Source organism: Anas platyrhynchos, chromosome 3, assembly GCF_047663525.1.
Source record: "Anas platyrhynchos isolate ZD024472 breed Pekin duck chromosome 3, IASCAAS_PekinDuck_T2T, whole genome shotgun sequence".
In the NCBI taxonomy this organism is placed as follows: Eukaryota; Metazoa; Chordata; class Aves; order Anseriformes; family Anatidae; genus Anas; species Anas platyrhynchos.
Genome location: NC_092589.1, coordinates 57,807,366 through 57,826,394, shown reverse-complemented (window position 1 = coordinate 57,826,394; position 19,029 = coordinate 57,807,366). Strand labels below are relative to the sequence as shown.

Genomic DNA, 19,029 nt, shown 5'->3' with positions numbered 1-19,029 from the left:
TCTACAAACCTTCTGAAGTTGACTAAGAAGCTATTCTTCCTCTTTTGCTGGAAGATCTGAGCAAGTGCAGAGTTTAACAGAATTCCCTATGGTACCCAACACAATAACCTGGGACAAGAAGGGAAGAAAGGTGCAGGTAGCACGATGCAATCAGATCACCACAGTTCTGACACCAAAACCCAACTAGGACACCGCATTCACTGACCACATTTATGTGAGCATTGTGTCAGGGCAGTTGGGCACCACTTACTGGCACCTGTGCCACCCATCAGCTGAACCTCAGCTTCCCCACCTGGCTGGAATACGTGTCCATGTTTCAACATCTTCTTGCAGCATTTCCTTCAGCACAACATTAGCCCTGGCTAAAATTAAAGTGGAAATGTTAATCTTGAAATACTCACTTTTATCTTTTGGGACACTCTTAGCTTTGCTTGTATGTCTGGACTTCAAGAAACCACAGTTTTATAAAGACCATTACAACTACAAATGGCTGGGTAGTCCATTTGTGTCTCTTCTCACTCGTTTTTTAAAGATGAAGAGGAAAAAACATCCAAACACCTCATAAATAAATCACCTAAATCCTAAAAAAAAGAAAAAAAAAGTGCATTCATACAGATGTATTAATTGCAATCTCAAATCTCTGCTAGAATCAATTGTTATTGATATATCTTATATATATTATGTATATATATAATATATATTGTACATATATATAATATATATTGTAATATAGTAAACTTAACTTTTCTGAAAGCCAACTACATGGCAAGAAATTTACTGCACAGATTAAAATATCTCTATCATACTGTAGATTGAAAGTCTCTAGACAACTGAATACTAAATATATGTGTTTTGTGTGGATGCTCATAGGGGAATGTCAGTAGGATGCTAGAATCTCTTCTGTGTGGAGGCAATTGCAGAAATATAGCTCTACGTATGAGAAATGTAATATATAATTGACTGTCCAGTTTCTTTCATAGTTGATACTGGTAGATGTCTTCTCATACACTGTTGGGGATTCAGGGTACCCTCTTGTTAGTGAGTCATAAGGTGAATTCTTAAATCTAACACCTTAAAAAGCAAGATTTAAGCAGAAAAGTGCTGGTTTTTTCCCCAATTTAAGATCACTAATGACTGTAACTTGAGTAGCCCAACAAATATGTTACTTGTTTGCATCTCTAGGCAGGACATAAAGCAGAAAGAGACATACATGTAAATGTATGATCAGTGCTATTTAAAATATTTTATTTTTTAATGAATATTTCATATTTAACTAGTATTCCCTATTTGGAAACAAGAGAGAGTGTTTGCTATTGCCCACTTTGCAAAGGCTGAATAAAGGATCTATGGAGATGGTGCTGGAAGCTCGCAGCGCCTTGTCCCTCACAAATATAAATCTCCTTAATAACACCTTTTAACGTGTTAAAGTAAATTATTTCTTGTTGAAAAAGTGCTCTTTTGGTAAGTTTTATAATCAGAAGCTTCATTTTCTTATTCTATATGATACACCTAAAACCTGTTAGCATTATAAACTCATGTTTATCTTCCCTAAACTGGAATTGAACTCCCTGACTTTGTAGAGTAGTAATCCTACCTGAGTAGTTCTGCGACGTACTGCTAAGCACCACTGATGTATGGTGGTGACAGGACCCTTGCAATGAGATGGCTGCAAAGGAATTATATAAAAGAAAGTCACAACCATCAATTATTTTTTTTTGGGGGGGGGGGGAAGTATTGGCATTTAATTCACCTGGACTGAAGGATGTGATAGCTATACCCGTTTTATGTGCTTATGAATAGACTTTGAGGAGTTTATTACCTTCACAGGAATCATTGCAGACAGATGATCTATACATTTGCATTGTAAACTGGGTAGGGGAATACAAATTCCTTTGATAAAATTAATGAGATCCACCAGAGGCAGACAGGAGCACTTTTATGTTCCTGTTTACAAGTAACTCCAAAGGGAGAATTCAAGTTTCTCAAAACAAACCCCTTTAAAGTCATTTTTCAAGGTAATAAATGTGGGGAATTGTTGGAAAAACAAAACCCCACCATCTTCTGAGAGAGAAGTGCTAGGATTCAGTTGTTTAAGAAGCTTCTCCTTGTGTGGAAGGAGGGATCATGAGAGCATCTCCTCTAGCCTCTTTCTTAACTCCTGCTGCATAGCTCAGTCCAGTGTCTCTGCAGGTGTCCCTGCCACTTTTCTACAACACAGTGCTCTGTAGGGGGCTCCTGGATTGCCAGGAGCACTGTTATACTTGCTCTTCTTGCACTTGTATATTGAAATGCAGCACCTGTGTCAGTCTCTCCTGTGCACATCCACACCAAGCCTTTTGCTGGAGAGCACTTGTTGCTCTTTGCATCTCATCTTGTGGATTTTGAGTTGTCTCCTAACTTCAGGGTTTTTCTAAAGCAGCAGACAGCAGCACTAGAAACTGTATAGTGTTACAGTGTTGTTTTTTGTCTGGTAAGAAGCACAATGATGTAACTGTATCTCTACTTACCATTTTCCTATTTGCACATCCAAATGAGAATATTACCTTTCCTGTGCATCAGCAGCAGCTGACACACAGCAGCTTTCTCAGATACAGCTCCTGCAGGCTGTTTTGCTCAGTCCTTCAGGTCTGACTTTGTTCTTCTGACCCTATTCAAACTCACTTGGTTGAATGAGCTGAGTTCGTTAAATAATCCAGATAACTGTGACTGCCGTGTCCTTGTTATCTCTCTGGTAATATTTACTCCACCTAAAATTGCTGCCAGGAGTGATTTATTTGGTCTTTCAGAGCTCTTTGAAATAATTCCTCTCTAGATGGCCGATGAAAGCACTGAGAGTCCCTACAGCTCCCCAACAGAAGCACCCTCATTAAATGTTAGTGCCCTGCAAGCAATTGGTCTTTTCATTTTTCTAGTTCTTCATCTGTTTGTGCTTTAGTAATTTGGTGTTGTCCTCACTTCTTCCTCTCGTAATAGATCAGGTACCTGATGGAAGTCCGTTAGACTCAAGCCAGTACTTTTGGCAACTGAACGTGTTAATTGCATTCAACAAGGGAATACGTTTGTTTACTAAGACCAGTTTTCTATAAAAAACTATGAAGATTGGTGTTGTATTCTTGACTATTTGTTGTGTTTTAGTTGACTGCAAGACTCTTCTGGCCGTGACTGATGCCAGGCTAAGCAGCTGCTGCTGTTACTGAATTTGCTTCCTGAGCGCAGGCCTCATAGTTCTGCAGCTCCCAAAACACCATCGCAGTACCAACACACAGGAAGGCCAGAAATCTCCTCAGCCACCCTCTCTAGGACTTCCAGGCCACACAAAACCGTGCTAACTTCAGCATAGGTCTCGCTAACAGATGTTCTCTGGCGTGTTCTTCACAAGAGCCTTCCATGCCCTCGTGTGATGCATCTTCGTGCTTGTTCCTTGGTACTGAGCAGCAGTAACCACTAAGCATTTGGGATGGTTTTCGTGTGTGTTTTTCTTTTTTTTTTCCTCCATCGGCCAACAGTTACCTGTTTGTTCTAGGATTAAGCCCACAGCGGGGCTCGGATTATCCAGCAAAACAAAAACACTAACGAAAACTAGAAACTTTGTTCCCTTTGCCCGGGTGCTACACGATGCCTCTTTGCCCCACGCCTTCCCCCTTCGGCTGATCCCAGTGTCCCTTTTTGCCCCTTCTCAGCGCTGGCTGCCGGGGGCTGCCGGCCCGGCCTCGGGGAGGGCCCCCGCGGGGCCGAGGCGGTGCCGGGGGCGGGGGCCGCGGTGGGCGCGGCGCCGGAGCCTCCGTCCCGCTCGGAGCCGTGCCCCGGCAGCATGAGGGGCGGCCGCCGGGACACCACCGCCGCCGCCGCTCCGGGACCAGCCGCCCCCCGCCCGCCGGCGGGCGGCGCGGCCCCGGCCCCGGCCCCCGTCCCGGTCCCGGTCCCGGTCCCGGTCCCCGTCCCCCGGTTGCAGCCGCGGCGGAGGAGGAGGCTGCGCCCCCGGAGGGCGGCGTGACGGCGGCGTGACGGCGGGGCGCCTCCCGGCCGAGCCATGGGGCAGACCTCGGTCTCCACGCTGCCCGAGCCCTCCGCGCACGGCGGTGAGTAGCGGAGCCGCCTGGCCACGGGCTCCTCCTTCACTGCCCTACCCTTCCCGGGTAACTGATGGGAGGGGGGGGGAAACGGGGAGAAATTAAAAAAAAAAAAAAAGAGGGGGGAGGAAAGGGTTGCTGGCACCTCGCCCAGCCCCGCGGCTGGTAACCCGCCCATCTGGCTGCGGGACGGGTCGCGGTGTGAGCGGGATTTGTTGGGAGTAAAGGCAGAGCGTGCGAGGGGAGCTTCTCCTCAGTGTTATTGTTTGGGACTGAGGAGCCGCGGTTACTCGCGGAGGGGTTTTCTGGAGGTAGGAAGGACCTGTGGGTCCCTTCCCGCAGCCACGGGGTGTAGGGGCTGGGTTGGTGCCAGCCAGGTCTGAGGCTTCCTGCAGAAACGGCACTGCACGCGTTGCTCCTCCGCGTCTATTTCCCTTGGGTTCGTTTAAAACAAACAAACAAATCCCATTGTAGTCCTTTGTATCTTCTGAACTTTATTCTCAGTTCTCTCACTGCTCTTAATGTAGGAATGTTCTGTCTGCTAGGAGACAGTATACAACACGCTTCCTTTATCCCCTTCCCCTCCCCTCCTTCTTCTCTTCATGGGACGTTCGAGTACAGTTTTGGTTACCTAACACTAACAAGTCCTCCACTAAATCATATCCCGAAGCTCTACATCTAAACGTCTTTTAAAGATGCCCAGGGATGGTGACTCCACCACTTCCCTGGGCAGCCCATTCCAATGCCTAAATCTTGCTGAAGGTCTCGCCCGGCAGCCAGCACGTTAGGGTTGTACCGAGGTAGGCACTGAGGAAACAGCTGTGAGGAAACAGATGTATGGGTTAAAAGCTTTTGTTAAACATCCTGTACCAAAATGTGTCAGAGCTGCTATGTGCAAAAGTGTATTTTGAGGTTATTTTGGCAGGAGGGGGGGCTGTATTTTGACAAATCGTAGTTTTGGGGCTCGCGTTGTGGACACAGAATGTGACTGCACTGGACCTGGGCTAGATCTGTAGGTTTAACTACAAGAAAAGAACATCACCCTTGAATATTTCCCTAACAGAAAATGATATTTCCAATCAGGAGCAGTAAGAGGCAGTTATCTGAAGGTGTAGATTATAATGATGCTACCTTGGTGTGGCCAAATAAATTCTTGTTATCACCCATTTAAGAGCAGTGGGCTTGTACCAAGACACTGCTGGAGCCTTCAGGAGGTCTCACAGAAGAGCAGTCCCGCTGTAGGTTCAGCCCCATTGGGAATGTTGGGAGAGCACATCCTCAGCGAGAAGCCCTTGGGGCAGGTACATTCATGAGGGGCAGAGCTATGTATTTTCTCTCAGCTGCTGTGTGGATATGGCCTGAATGCTCAATAAGTCACGAAGTTTGGGATGCTTGGTCCAGCTCAGTCAGGGTGGGGGCTGGCTCCTGTTGCTTCCGATTGAGACTGATCACCCCTTACGCAAAGAATCCTAAAATCTTCATTGATTTTGGCATGCCGGCCAACGACAAGCTGTTTAAGTCTTTGACAGCTGCTAGAGATTAGAGCTGAAGGAGATCCCTGTCTTGTACGCAGTTTTAGTGTTTTAGTGCCAAGGAATCAATAGTGCATTCAGATCCCTCGTGAGCCAAACAAAAGCAGCTGTGAGAAGTCGCTTGCCTGTTGGCTCCATTCTTCTCCCCAAACACGCCAGCCTTTAGGGGTTGTGATCCTGCTCTCTCATGCCCTTCATGTGCACATGTGGGGTTCAGAGGGACTGTTTTCTGGGCACGATGCTGATGAATTACAGCAGGGCCTTAGCTGGGCTGCTTTTTTTTTTTTTTTTTTTCCTTTCTTTAAAGATTTACTTTAAATAAAAGATTTTACTCTTGGAAAGGGAAATATAAACTGAAATATTTAAACAGACCGATGTCCTGTTGGCACTTTCCACTGGGTGAAGTGCAAGACTGAGGCCTTCCCATAAAACTGTAAGTTCTCAGCACAGCAAATACATGTTCACACCAGCCAGAGCAGAGCTCTATCCAGAGAGAAGGAATCGTGTTTCTGTGTCCCGCTGCCTTCCAGCAGCTTCCAGTACATGCAATGTTTGTGTGCAGCAATGCTCTCTCCCTGGGGTTTGCTGTCCACTGTGGGTGTTCAAGTATTTTGGCCAGGAGAACCTGGGCTTTGGTCTCCTCCCCTAACTGTAATGGGTAGATGGACAGCAAAGCAGGTCTTAGCTGTCTGTGAACACCCAGCAGGCAATCTGTTGCTCCTTCTCTCCCTCGGTTCTAACTTTTCTGGCATTTAGATTAATTTTCTAAAGCTTGTTTGTTATTTGTCGTGCTCTGCAACTGTGAAGAGAAAAAGGAATTGGCCAGTGATAGCAAGACAGCATAGATACGTGGAAAAGGATGAGTGCATACTGTCCTTGTTCATCTTCCTTCCTCTTCTGTGATTATCCTATGCCTGGCAGGACTTGATTGAAGTGCTCTCTCTTCGTTCATTGGCTTGGGTTCGGTGCTTTTTGGGGTTATCAGCTCTCATATGCAAAGGCTATTACTTCTTTCTGATAAACAGCTTATCAAAAGATAAGAGTTGTGCGTTTTTTCCTTTTGGGTTTGTTCTGGGGTGATTCAGTACCACACAGAGTACTGGCAAACAGCTGAGTCCTCAAGTGGAAGCGTGATTGTCATATTGCAAAGCAAACACTTAATGGAAAAAAAAAAAATGGTATTTTCAATGGGGTGGAAAAGACTTCTGGTGATTATTTTTTTTTTTCCCATGGTTATGACTTGTCAAAAAATGAGACATGGTAAAAACATGTTTACAGGTGCTCCTAGAAGGGCATCCGTCAGTTCAGTATGGAGTCTTTGGAGCACAGCTGAGTGTGTAGAGGGGAAGGAGCAGGCTGTAAAGGGCAGGGCTCAAGAACCTCCTGCCCTGATGTGTTCAGTTGGGTGAGCTGAAGACGGGGGCCAGATCCCTGTACTGATCTGCAAAGAGCTGTGTACGTGCGTAGTCCATGGGTCTGTTTACTGTGGGATGGGTGGGAGTTCCTTTCATCTTATACATTTAGCAGAAACAGAGCACAAATTGTCATGCTTGGGTTCATCCTGTTATAGACCAGATTTTTTTTTTTTCCAAGACATGAAAATGTACTTCGACAGCACAGGAAAACCATTTCCCACCCAGCTCACCCCATGAGATGAAAGCAGTTACTCTCAGGATCCTGTTGTTTGTTGATTTTGGCACTCAGTGAAATAATTACCATAGGTCAAAAGTTAACATGTTTCTCAGACTGTTCTTTTTCATCTCTCTTGGCATTATGGGATTTCCTCTTAATTGACAAGAAACCAGCAGCTTCACCTGTGTCTGTGCAGAGAAATTGTAATGCCTTAACTGGGCAAACTTATCTTAATTCTGAAATGAAATGGAGAACTGATGTTTGTTTCAGCAGTTCCACAGGTGTTGACAGACAAATTAGTTGGTTATCAGGGTTTGTCGTGGAAGAGAAGTTATTCCAGCAGCACTCCTCAGTAGTAGCTACTTCTGAGCCCTACTGATGATGCTGTGCTGGAGCAAGAATTTCTATTCCTATGGAGATACTCAGCAACAGCCTTAAATTTTCATCCTGACTCAGCTCACTGCAAATCTGAAGGTGCAGACAAAGCCCCTATAGTAATAAAAAATAAAGCTTATTTTTCGCTTCCAGCTTCTCATCCTTTTAAAAGTGGAGGAACTTTGACAGCATTGCACTTTACAGCAGGGCATCTCAAAGCATTTACAGGTGCACTGAGCTACTCACAACACACCTGTTAGCCGGTCATTTCAGTTACTGGTGCACTTTAAAGAAAGGAAAGGCAAGATATTCAGCTGAAGAGTCAAGTCCCATTTGAGGTGAAGCACTAAATGACTTGCCCACAGTCTCAGAGGAAATTCTTGGCAGAGAGCATCATCTTTGGTGTTTTTTTTTCCCCAGGTTTAAATTGACTGAGGGCTCTGAGGCTGAATCCTCGCAGTACTGCACTGGGAATCCTATTCCTTTATTCTTCCTTTTTTATGCTTTTGTAAGTTCTGGGAGAGTTATAACTGCGATGTAAAAGGAAATCTGTTTTCAGTTTCTGCTAAGTTTGCATCCAAAGCTTTTCTGTTTTTCTGGATCTTGAGCATGGGCAACTCTTTCTCATCTTACCTGGGTTGTCAGATGGGGCCAAAGATGCGGTAGCTCCAGGATTTGGACTAATTAAGTGGGCAGTTTGACCCAGGATTTGGGCTGAGGGACTGGATATTTTAGATACCTCGTCAAAGGCCCCAAAAGCCCGTGTTTTCAGACAGAATGGGTAACCACAAATTCACGTATTGCTAATGGGATCTGTGTTTAGACCTTTTAAAAGTTGGTCCTTCTGTATTGTGAGTTGAAACACCAAAATAGTAGAAATTCCTGTGTAAATGTGGGTCTCAGTACCCAAAACCATGTTCTGGTTTGCACTGTCAGGGAAGGTCCAAGTGTGACCATGTGAAATGAATCACCGTTTATATACGGGGCAGTGTGTCGCCTCTTCTCACACTAAGGCTGCTTCAGGGATACCAAGAGTTGTCCCTTTTGCTGCCAGCAGAGATGACCTTTCTTTTCTGGCATGCTGGCTGAGATGGCTTCATGTGCTGATGTTTGGTAGTTGCTAATCACCTGCTTGTAGCATTAGCCATCATCTTCCTCATCTGCTAAGAGAATGAGAACCAACCCCAAGGAGGTCAGCGCTGGTGGGGCTGCGAAGCCCAGCATGGTGGCTGTGTTAATATGGAGTTGTGTCACCAGATGACCACCCTGATACTCCCCCCAGAAGCTCCCAGGAGCTCTCATTTCCTCCTGAGCCCCCTGTGCTAAGGCACACTGAAAACTGATCCCACTCTGTAAGATTTCAGCTGCCCCTTGGATCAGTTGTCCTTCCTTCCTAGATCCTCTTCCTCAGCTTTCTTATTGCTCATGGATAATAATGTTCTTAGATGGCATTTTTTAATTACAGGTTCCAAAATACTTTCCAGTTGTTTTCATAATATTCCCTGATTTAAATGGGAAGACTGAGCCTGAGGAAGCAGGACAGCTTACCTGAAATCGTTCAGTGGGCCTAAGACACCTCCAGAAGGAGAAAAAAAAGATCTCCCAAGTCCTTGTCAGTGCTTGAGCCTATCACAGACCCACCTATTAAAAGCAGGAAATGCTTTAATGTTAATACCTTTCTTCATGTGTTTTTTACCTACTTAAAGTTACCCTTTAGTTGTTTTGGACAATGATGCATTTCTAGGGTTAAAAATGAAGATGTGGTAACATTTCTGAAAAGTACTTCTGAATCACTGCTGGATTGGGATTTATTTTTTTTTGCTTTAGTTCTTTTAGAACATGATGATTAAAAAATAGAGTGCATTTAAGGCTTTGGAGCAATCACAGATGCATTATTTACAAATACTTCAGCCAATACTTAGCCTGCTTCCGGAATTTACTTTTGCCTGTAGTTTTTCACTTGTAGCAATGGCTAGAAAAACATTTCTGATCCACAAAAATGCCCAAACCGGGTGCCATTCAGCCCCATATGGAGGAGGAGTGCTTTTTGAAGAGTCCTGTCATTGCCTTCTCTAGTGGGATTCCTGATCCTGTGCTCTTTCTGATGGGATCCGCAACAGTGTGATAGAGGGATTTTCATCCGAGTGTGTCTGGGCAGGGCCGGTGCTAGGCATAAAGGAAGAAAAGAGGTGGAAGTTTGCCGGAGTACCTCTTGTTTTTGGTGCCGTTTTTCTATTTTCTGAGCTGGGTTATAACATTACACTTTGTGAATCAATTTAGCCTTGCCTATTTGCAATCCATACGGTGTTTTGGACTAATAGTCTATACAGATGATGCAGATACATCCCTCCATCACGTGGAGGCTCGTTAGTAGGGAATTTGATTTCAGACTGGAGTTGCTCACAGCCTTTATACAAGGCTACTGCGTAGGAACGAATTTGTTCTGTCTATGGCTTGGTTTTCAGGCATCTGGAAACAATGTCTCTGTCCAAAGTGAAAGTCCTGTTTACCTTTGTGTTTTCTCACTGCTTTAAACAGCCGTGATGATCAGTGCAAGTTGGGAAGAAAAGCTATGGAGAAATGAGGTTCTCGGCTGCACTGCCATTTTGTATGGTAGCCAGGGATATGCAGGCAGGTTGCATGCAAGTGAAACGAGGAAAAAATGTGAAAGTACTGACTTACTGTCTGGTTTGCAGTGATTGGCTATCTGTGAGTTGGACGCCACGCTTCTATATAATACTGTGAACTTGTGATAACGCTGCTACTTGGCAGGTCTGGCTATTTATACAAAAGCCCGTGACAACGATACCCTTATGAAAATGAAGTTTTATTGAAAAGATGTAAACAGCAAAGTGTGTGTTGCCTCTTCCCTTCCTGGTTCCAATAATTGGCTACCAGTGAATCTGCGTAACGTTTCCTTGAACATAATCAGGCTGTGGTACCGCTGTCCTACTGCTGCAAGCTCTCAGGAAGGCCAGTCCTGTTCCTAGAGCTTAACCTGCACCCCTCCCTGCAAATGTGCTTTTTAATTCATGTTGCGAGATGCCTACACTCTCACTGCCCAAACCAGCAGAAAACGGTGGTCAAGGCAACTATAGACACAGGCAACAGAAAGCGGTCTGGATCCAAGCCTGTGTTTGGTAGCTACCTGAGCTACATAAAATAGCACTTAGCGGGAGTGAAATTGGGTCTGGGAAGCCAGCTCTGTGTGCCAGCGTCCTTGTCTTTGTCCTCAGCAAGCTGCTGCCTCTGCTGATGTATCCCAGATCCTAATCTATGTCGATGTGTGTTGTTGCACCGATGCCAAAAGGCACAGCAGTTCATGGAGGAGTCACGATGCTGTAGGCCCCAGTTACGTCCTAATATGCCCCTAGCCAGTTTTTGCAGATACTATAGCGAGTGAGAGGCCTGAGATACTTATTCCTAACCAGCACTTTGCGACCCATGAGGCTCTGGTAAACCTCAGTGTGGCTTGTAGGTCTCCAGCCTCTGCTGTTTAATGGACGCATGGAGATTTCTAATATTTGGCTGCCAAACAGGCGACGTTAACCAACGCAGTAGCATCCTGAGGCAAAAACATGATGCAGCTGCAAATAGGAAGGGAGTGTCAGCTTTGTGACTTTTATCTTGTATGTTTTCCTTGCTTATAGCCCCCAGAGATCAACTTACCTGAAGCTTACCTGTCATAACAAGCAATATAAAGTCAGCCAGGCTGAGAACTAATCTCCTGGGGGCTTTTTTCTTTAAACACTCCCGCTCCATTCACCCCCTCCCCAAATCCTCTGAGTAATCAAAGAACTGACACTTTCATTTTGTCTTTATGAAACACGTAGATTCAGTGGGGTACAGTCAAGCAGTTTGACTTGTAACCACTTAAAGTCATTATAAGCTGGTGGGAAATGATTGTTAGATACTGGCTGTCTTTGTGAGACAACCAGTAAAAACACCAAACAATTAATTGCCAAGAAATTGGGCACGTTTAAAGTACACATATATAATGTGTTATAATTCATTTCATTGGTAATAGCTCAAAACTGGCTCTGTATTTCCTTTCCTGTAAATGTATTCAATGTGTCTGAAGATTACTGGCTTGTTCCTTGCAGTTTTGTAAATTTATTGCATTTCTGAGTGGAAGGAAGTGTTGGTTTTGGCACAGATGCTATGAGTATTCTTGTTCTGAAAATGTGAAGTAGTGTTCTAGTACACTGTTAATCTGGCCTCTTTTATGTTGACACAAAGAAGGGTGTAGTGGTTTTGTTGTCCTGTGTGTGTTATACCATCGTGCATGGGCCTCCTCTTCTGATGAATTGTTCAAGTGATTCATAAAAATAAGGAAAATACTAGTATTAATAATTAGTATTAAAAATCCATATGTGACTTAAAACAACTTCACTAATTGTAGGGTAGTTCTTGTGCTTAAATACTGCAATTGTGGAATTTTGAAGGCTGGTCCAACTCTTCTTAGAAGATAACAGATTTGGTAATTTGGGAAGAAAATGCTGTTGTTGTTTCTTACTTGAATATTGCCACTTTTGAAATATGGAAATGGAATATGGGAGAACTACATAAGGCCCATTTGTGAGATGTGAAAGAAGCTATGTATGTGCAAGTGAGTGAACAATAACACGAACAACTTGAAGTTTGTGGATAAAGCCAAGTTGTCAAGAGTTGGACAAGCACCAGGCAAAAATGAAAGATGGTCTATAGTTTAGTTGGAAGGGAAGTCAGAGAGAGTAGCAGAACATGAGCCAGCAAGAAAAAGGATATATGAACTACAAAGCATTGCAGAAACTACATGACCATGACGCTTGGCTTTTAAAGCCTGTTGTTTGACAGTGCCATCACGTTTACTGTATGGTGAACATGATTCTGAAGAGAGGACAAAAGTTTTTGCTGGAAGAGTTTGGGGGAATTCACAGAGACCTGAAACTGAAAAATACATCCTGGGTACTTACAGCATGTTTCCCAAGCTATGTCCCAGTGCAGAATAAGCATAGCTAGCTGAAACCGTGCATCAAGGTGATTTAAACTTTTCCACTGACTTTGCCCTGAAGTGGGGTAGGGGACATTCGTGTGATCTCTTAGCACACAGGAGTGAAGGCCACAGCTCATTGCCCTGGCATGGACTAGGAAGGTTTGTGTCTCCCAGCTCTGAAGACTTCCATGAGCATTAATCAGTCCTGAAAATGTCTATTGGGTGGTACTTAAATGTCGTCATCCTCTCTCCTCACTAAAAACAGAGCGTGCAAGACCTGGTGAACTGAAATCTAGAGACCAAGTAACCAAGTGAGCAGAAATGAACGAAGTCAGGCCCTGGATTTTTGCATTCACATCTTTCAGCCAGCTGTCCCTGCAGAGAAAACATCTCTCTCCGTGTCACTCAGCCTGCAGTACCTCCAGGGTTTGCTTAACCGCAGAAGAAAAACACTGCAAGAAACATCCGTAGAAAATGAGATGAACCAAAAAACAAATAAAGTCCTTCATTAAGCAAGTTGATCGTGGTGGAGGACTCCATCTGGAGATAGTTAGCCACAGCACAGGGTTAACTTGCTTGCTATCCCCTTAGTTTGTCAATGGGAGCAACCTCCTCTCTCCTCCCACATCTCTGTTACTCTGCCTGTGGTTTAGCAGATAACATAATTACATCATGACAGTCCCTGGATGGGAATGCTGCTGTTTAGCATAATTGGCAACCTGTTTTTTCCCTGAGGGCTTGTTTCATGGGTTGTATACCAGCAGGGCAGAACTGAGCCTTCAGTGTATTTTCAGCAGCACAAAGGTGTCTGGCAGCACAGATCAGGTTTTTTTAACCCCTAAGAGCTGACACACCCTCTGTGTTTATGGGGCCACAGGTTTTATTACTATGTTGCAATTTATTTTTTTACTCTTTATGCACTAAATTCCACATGGGAGTGAGAGGAGAGTGGAGGAACAACAGAGGAGGCAGAACTAATTAAATTAGCCATTTCTTAAAAACAAATAAATACCAGGCAGTTCAATCTCATTTAAAAAAATAAATAAATGCCAGCACGTAGCCCATTTTTATTGGTTCAAGCAGTTACTTCCATGCCCAGATGTTAACACAGGGAAAACTTGTGATTCTTGAGGGGTTTATTTCATCTTACACTATTTCTTTATAACTCACTTTGTGCTCCTACCATTTTTGGCATTTTTATTTTTAGTTTTTATACATGGGGTGGTAGCAAAAGTTTTGAGACGAGCCAAAAAAATGTTTTTCTTTAGGGGGTAAAGAAAAAAGGAACGTGTTTGGGGTAAGAGAGTTGGGAAATTTGGGTAATACTGAGACAGTGCACCAGGTGACCCTTCAAGAAGAGACAGCGAAGTGAAGAGTCTTTTACGAGGATTTGCAGCAGCCTGTTCTAGCCAGCAGCTTGCTGTGAAGTTACGTGAGAAGGACAATCATCAGTTTATCTCAGTTGTGGCTGGTGTTGTATTGATGTGTGTGTTTTTTGTTTTTCCCCTGCCATAGGGACAGGAACTTTCCTTTTCTAACCCAAGGATTGGGGCTGGAGTCTCACAGAGAGATACAGACGTGTGTGCAGTCACATATATTTGCAGAAGTTTTTACTATCAGATTAAGATTTATATTATATTCTTTGTGTAAACTTCTGTAGTGAACTTTTCAAGAAAACTGTGACATTTTTCAAAGTATTTCTTGTCTCTTATCAGTTAAAACAGAAATGCCAGAGCTCTGATAGTGATCACTGCAAAGGGTTCTTTGTCTAAAACCACTTAAAGAACTGGGACATGAGACACTGAGCAGCTCTCCTCAGAGCTCGTCTGTAGCAGGATATAGTGGATTTAGGGTTTTGGTACAGCAGGGTTTTGTTTAGGTCTCACCAAAGCTGGGTAGGTGCCAGAAAAGGTAAATGGGGTCCTTAAGTTTGGTGGACACAGCCCTCCATGTCACCTAGTCTTGCTGTAATTACCTGAGGAGAGCCATCTGTGTTACAGTGAACACTAAATTTGACCTGAAATGAAATTGTTGATGAGAATTTTGTTCTCAAAAAACAAACAGACAAGTTCTGTTTTTTTTTTATTGTCCACCGGGCATTTTCACCAATTAGTCACCTGCTCTTACTGGCGGGTGCTTTCATGCTTATAAACAAAATAACCCCCCCCCCCCCCCAGAAGTCCTTTGACTCCATATAAAATGTCAATTATGTTCTTTTCAACAGCTTGAATGAAGCACACCAAGGGCAGTATTTTGCCTGTGTGTATTTGGCTCTGCATTTAAGCTCTGTCTTGTTTTAGCCAGGAAATAGGTGAGTTCATCAAAATACTTTGTGGAGACAAAGGTCCTTTCCAAGAGCCAGCATGCAGGGCCGTGAGCTGCAGAGCAGTTGTGATTCTGAAATCAGTTTGAAGACAGGTTTAAAACCAGGGGGGTGCTGACTGTGGAGGATGCCAGTGCTGGTGCTGGAGCCTGTCTGAACCCAATAGGGCAGCCTTTAAAATAGGAGGTTATATGGCCCTGTTAATATGGTCACTGCTGGCTCCCATACGTTCCCTCATGGTCATCAAATGGTACCCATGCTACTACTGACACTAGACATTCAAAAGTGATGGGTCAAGCTCATGAGATCATGACACGTCAAAAATAAAACTCTGGACCTTTCCTTTTCTTTTCTCCTTTCTTTGCCACTTGGAGGTTGCTATCTCAAGCTGTCTCTTACAAACACGAAGCTGAAAACTTTGGGGTTTATTTTTAAGTGAAAAATTTTAAATAGAGAACCGGTTCCCAGTGACTTGCTATTCATAAAAGCATGAAATTGCCGTAAGATTTGCCAAGAAGCTTCGAGTTAGTTACATCATGCATACCTCTGGCAGGAGCCCTGCAGGAGCGGTGCGGGGTCCCCTGCCCGTCCCCTTTTGGGTCCCTGCCGGGTGAAAATTGCCGCCCTCTCGCTGAGCCCGAGCCCAGCAGCCAGCTGGGGTGGAAGGAGGCGAGCTGGGGAGCGAGCGCTGGGCTTGGAAATGCTGAGTGCTTGAATGTTTGCACGAGCAGGAGGGAGGTTTAGGGGGAATTATAAACGTTTTTCAAGCCAAGAGAAGTGATTGAACCCTTGATCACTCCTTTTCATTTCCAGAATGTCACAACCACTCCCCTGAGCTCAGGAAACTTGCAGTCATTTGTTTGCAAGCTGCTTGAAAGCGCTCTTTTAAAAAATAATTGTTAGCCTCTCTGTTTCCTAACCTGCTTTTACACCAAGCCTGTTGAGCTGGAGTTGAAGTTATGCATCAGCTTTGTTCGGCCGTGTCAAAGAGGGATTTTTGGAAGGTGTTTTCTGAGGGAGGCAGGTTGCAGCTGGCTGCTGGAGGGGCCCCATGCCTTTGGCAGGCAGGGAAGCACAGAGCCGAGTGGGCTTCAGGCAAGAAAATGAGACTGCAGAGCTGCAGCAGCCACCTGAGCAAGGGTGTCCGTCATCTGTGGGCTCCTTGCTTTCCTTTGCCTCCTGTTCTGGGGGGGAGCTGGGGGAACAGCCAGGCTGTGATGCCTGCTGTGTTCCAGCCAGGAATGCGATCGGGATGCAATCCCTGTGGCTGCTTTGTGCAGCTGTGTCAGACAGCAGGGAATGACAGGGAACTATTGCCAGGCAGGAAAGCAGGCACCCCAGAAGCCTGCTGGGAGCAACCCCAGAGAAGGACACTGGTGCAAACACCACCGGAGGAAACTCAGCGTTTGAGGCTCATTTCTTTGGAGGAGAACCAATCCACATAGCTTATAAATGAACGGATAAATAGTTCGCGCTCTCTGTTGTGGTGCCCGCAAGCTGCCAAATCTGTCACGTGAAAGCCCATGATGAGAGTGTGAGGAGCAGTCAGGGCAGGGAGAAACTGCAAGTGGCACTTTCTGATGTATTCCTGTGGGCTTCTCGAAGAGATGGCTCACTTTCCCAGGGACCTCTGGAAGCAGTCGTGTGCTCTATCACATAATGTTCCCTCCCTAGGAAAACATTTGGTAGTAGTTTAAAAAAGAAAACTTCAGAGAGCTTATGTAAAGCCAAAGTGAATTTGTTGAACCCTGATGCTGTACATACTTTACTTGGGATGATGTTGAATTTCCAGTGCTGGTTTGAGCTGCTAGCAATGGTTGCAGAGCTTTTCAGTGACACTAGAGCTTTGGTACTTTTTTTTTTTTTTTTTTTTTTCTTACAAATCCTTCCTTTTAAACACACAACTATATACTAACACTTCTGAGTTTTGTTCATCTGGATCAATGTGGCCACAGTGCTCACAAAGTGGGAAAATTTGAGCCTTGTCCTGAACCTTATACACACTTCTTACTGCCTAATCCTATTCCTATCTTTGGCACAAGATTGTGTGTGAATTTCTTCTATAAGCTCTTAAATGTTATGCTTGTTCAATTCACTTTGAAGTGTGTTATATTTCAAGTATGAGTGGGTTATTCTTTAATACAGTATTATCCTCCTGAAGATGTGCTACCAGAAACATTGACTCTTCCCAGCAGATTGTTTTATAGAAATATCCAATAGTATCAGCTTCCAACTCATAGTATCACTTCCAACATACTCAAGAACTTCAGCTATCTCTGGGCCCATGACACTCTGTTTTGCTTCGCTTCACTTCTCCAATGACATTTTATTTCTTCTGAATCATTAAACAGCAATATACTGAAATTTTTCAATGTTTAGGGTAGCTTTAAGTTTGATTTTATCATTAACAAAAGTACGACAGTGAATGATATTGAGGTTGAGTTACTCATGTTTATAGCTGATTTTAAGTTGATTTTTGTATTGCTTGCAATGACCACAATATTTCAAGTTTTTTTCACTAAGGTACTGCAGAATTGAATATCGTTTATAGCGGTGGTACCTGCTGACGGAGCTGGGTGGTTGCAGTTCCTCCGTGTCAGGCAACGAGCATCACTGCTGAAACTAAGGGCTGTGTGAATGTTGATGTTGTAGCATGAATATGCATCGTCAGGACCAAGATGGGGTCTCGTGTTTTATAGCTACTCTGAGGCTTGAGGGATGCTCACCCACTTCCCACTAAAATAATTCAGCTTAAACTTGTTCACAGAAACTCAAGTTGATGCTTTGTTTTAGCCTATGGATTACAAAGATTGTTCAATACCAGCGTATGACTGCGAGAGGTTTTAGAAAATGACATGCTGTAAAAAAGCAAAAACAAATAATCATATGGGTTTTTTTTTTGGATATCTAAAAAATCTTTAAGATGCAACAGCTGAGCAGGTGGCGATGAAAAATCAGAACTCTGTTGTTTGAGCTCTTCTCTTTCATTTTGTAGTTGGAGTAAAAATGGTCTCTGTTTTTTTGTTTGTACAGCTCTTGTCACAAACAGGTCCTGATCTATAACTATACCTCTTAAGCACTGTGATAATACAAGTCATTTATTATTAATGGAGAGCAGAGAAGTGGGGACCTGAAATACATCATGAAACAAAGAAGTGGGGAAATGAATGTATCAATTATGTATTTGCTGTGTTTATGGTGCTCTTAGAGTTGTTGTTTTCCCTGAAGGGAAAAAGGAAAATTCTGCTGTAAAAGCTGAGCATGTTCTCAGTGCCTTTTCTGATGACAGGATGGCTTCTCCCCACCCAAGGCCTCACCAAGCCATGAGACCCTCTGGCTGATTTTGTCACAATCCTCCAGGACCACAGACCTGAAGGGGCACCCAGGCTACTTTCAGCCCCTGCTCTGCTCACCTCTCCAGGCTCAACACCTGAGGCAGCTTGTGGGGCACCTCCCATAAATGCTGATTCAATGGAAAAAATAAAGTTCAACATGTATACAGATCAGTCTTCAAATCTGCTTAAAGATGATTCTCTAATTCTGTGGTGTTTTACGGTGCCACTAGGTTGCTTGACGGAATTACTACTTCTTGATTGTGTAGGAAAGGGAATATGTTGTTTTTATTTTTTATTTATTTAAAGTATAACTAAATCCTATCGCAAACTGCATATGGACCTGTCTTTTTTTTTTTTTTTTTTTTTTTTTTCATGAAAATGCCCCTGAGCTTCAGAGTTTAATTTGGTAAAGGAAGAGCAGCTGGGCTGACAAATATGTCAGCTTGTGTCTGATTTTCTCCACCCTGGCCCTAATAAGGAGCAAGATGCAGGGAATAAAACAGCTGTGTGCTGTGCAGCGAGGCATGAGGTGAGTAATGAAACATGATGCTGAAGAAAAGTCAGCTGCAACTTGGCGACTCCCATTTTCTCACAGCAAATAAGATAACTTCAGCTGTATTCAAGATCCTGGTATTATACACACAGAAAAAATATGAACAGTTTTTTGCATGTTGTAGCTTTAGAATTGACAAATTGGCATTTTGACTGAGAGGAGCTATGTTTAATCATTAGTAGTTTCTTGTGAGTGCGTTGGAGTTGTATTATTTCTGTTTATCCAAGCTAGTAT

At 43.9% G+C, this 19,029-nt stretch overlaps 1 protein-coding gene across 4 annotated transcripts in view; it reads left to right on the top strand.

The window, feature by feature from the left end:
• PHACTR2 (phosphatase and actin regulator 2) overlaps positions 1–19,029 on the top strand; it is a 136,425-nt gene that overhangs the window by 52,514 nt on the left and 64,882 nt on the right. Inside the window, exon 1 of one of the 4 annotated variants that reach the window (XM_038176250.2) lies at positions 3,774–4,079. The exons of the other annotated variants lie outside the window; for them this stretch is intronic. Within the exon in view, the coding sequence (XP_038032178.2) occupies positions 4,031–4,079 (49 nt within the window). The 5' untranslated portion in view covers positions 3,774–4,030. Of the gene's footprint in view, positions 1–3,773; positions 4,080–19,029 lie in introns of those variants that run through there. 4 annotated transcript variants of the gene reach the window in all.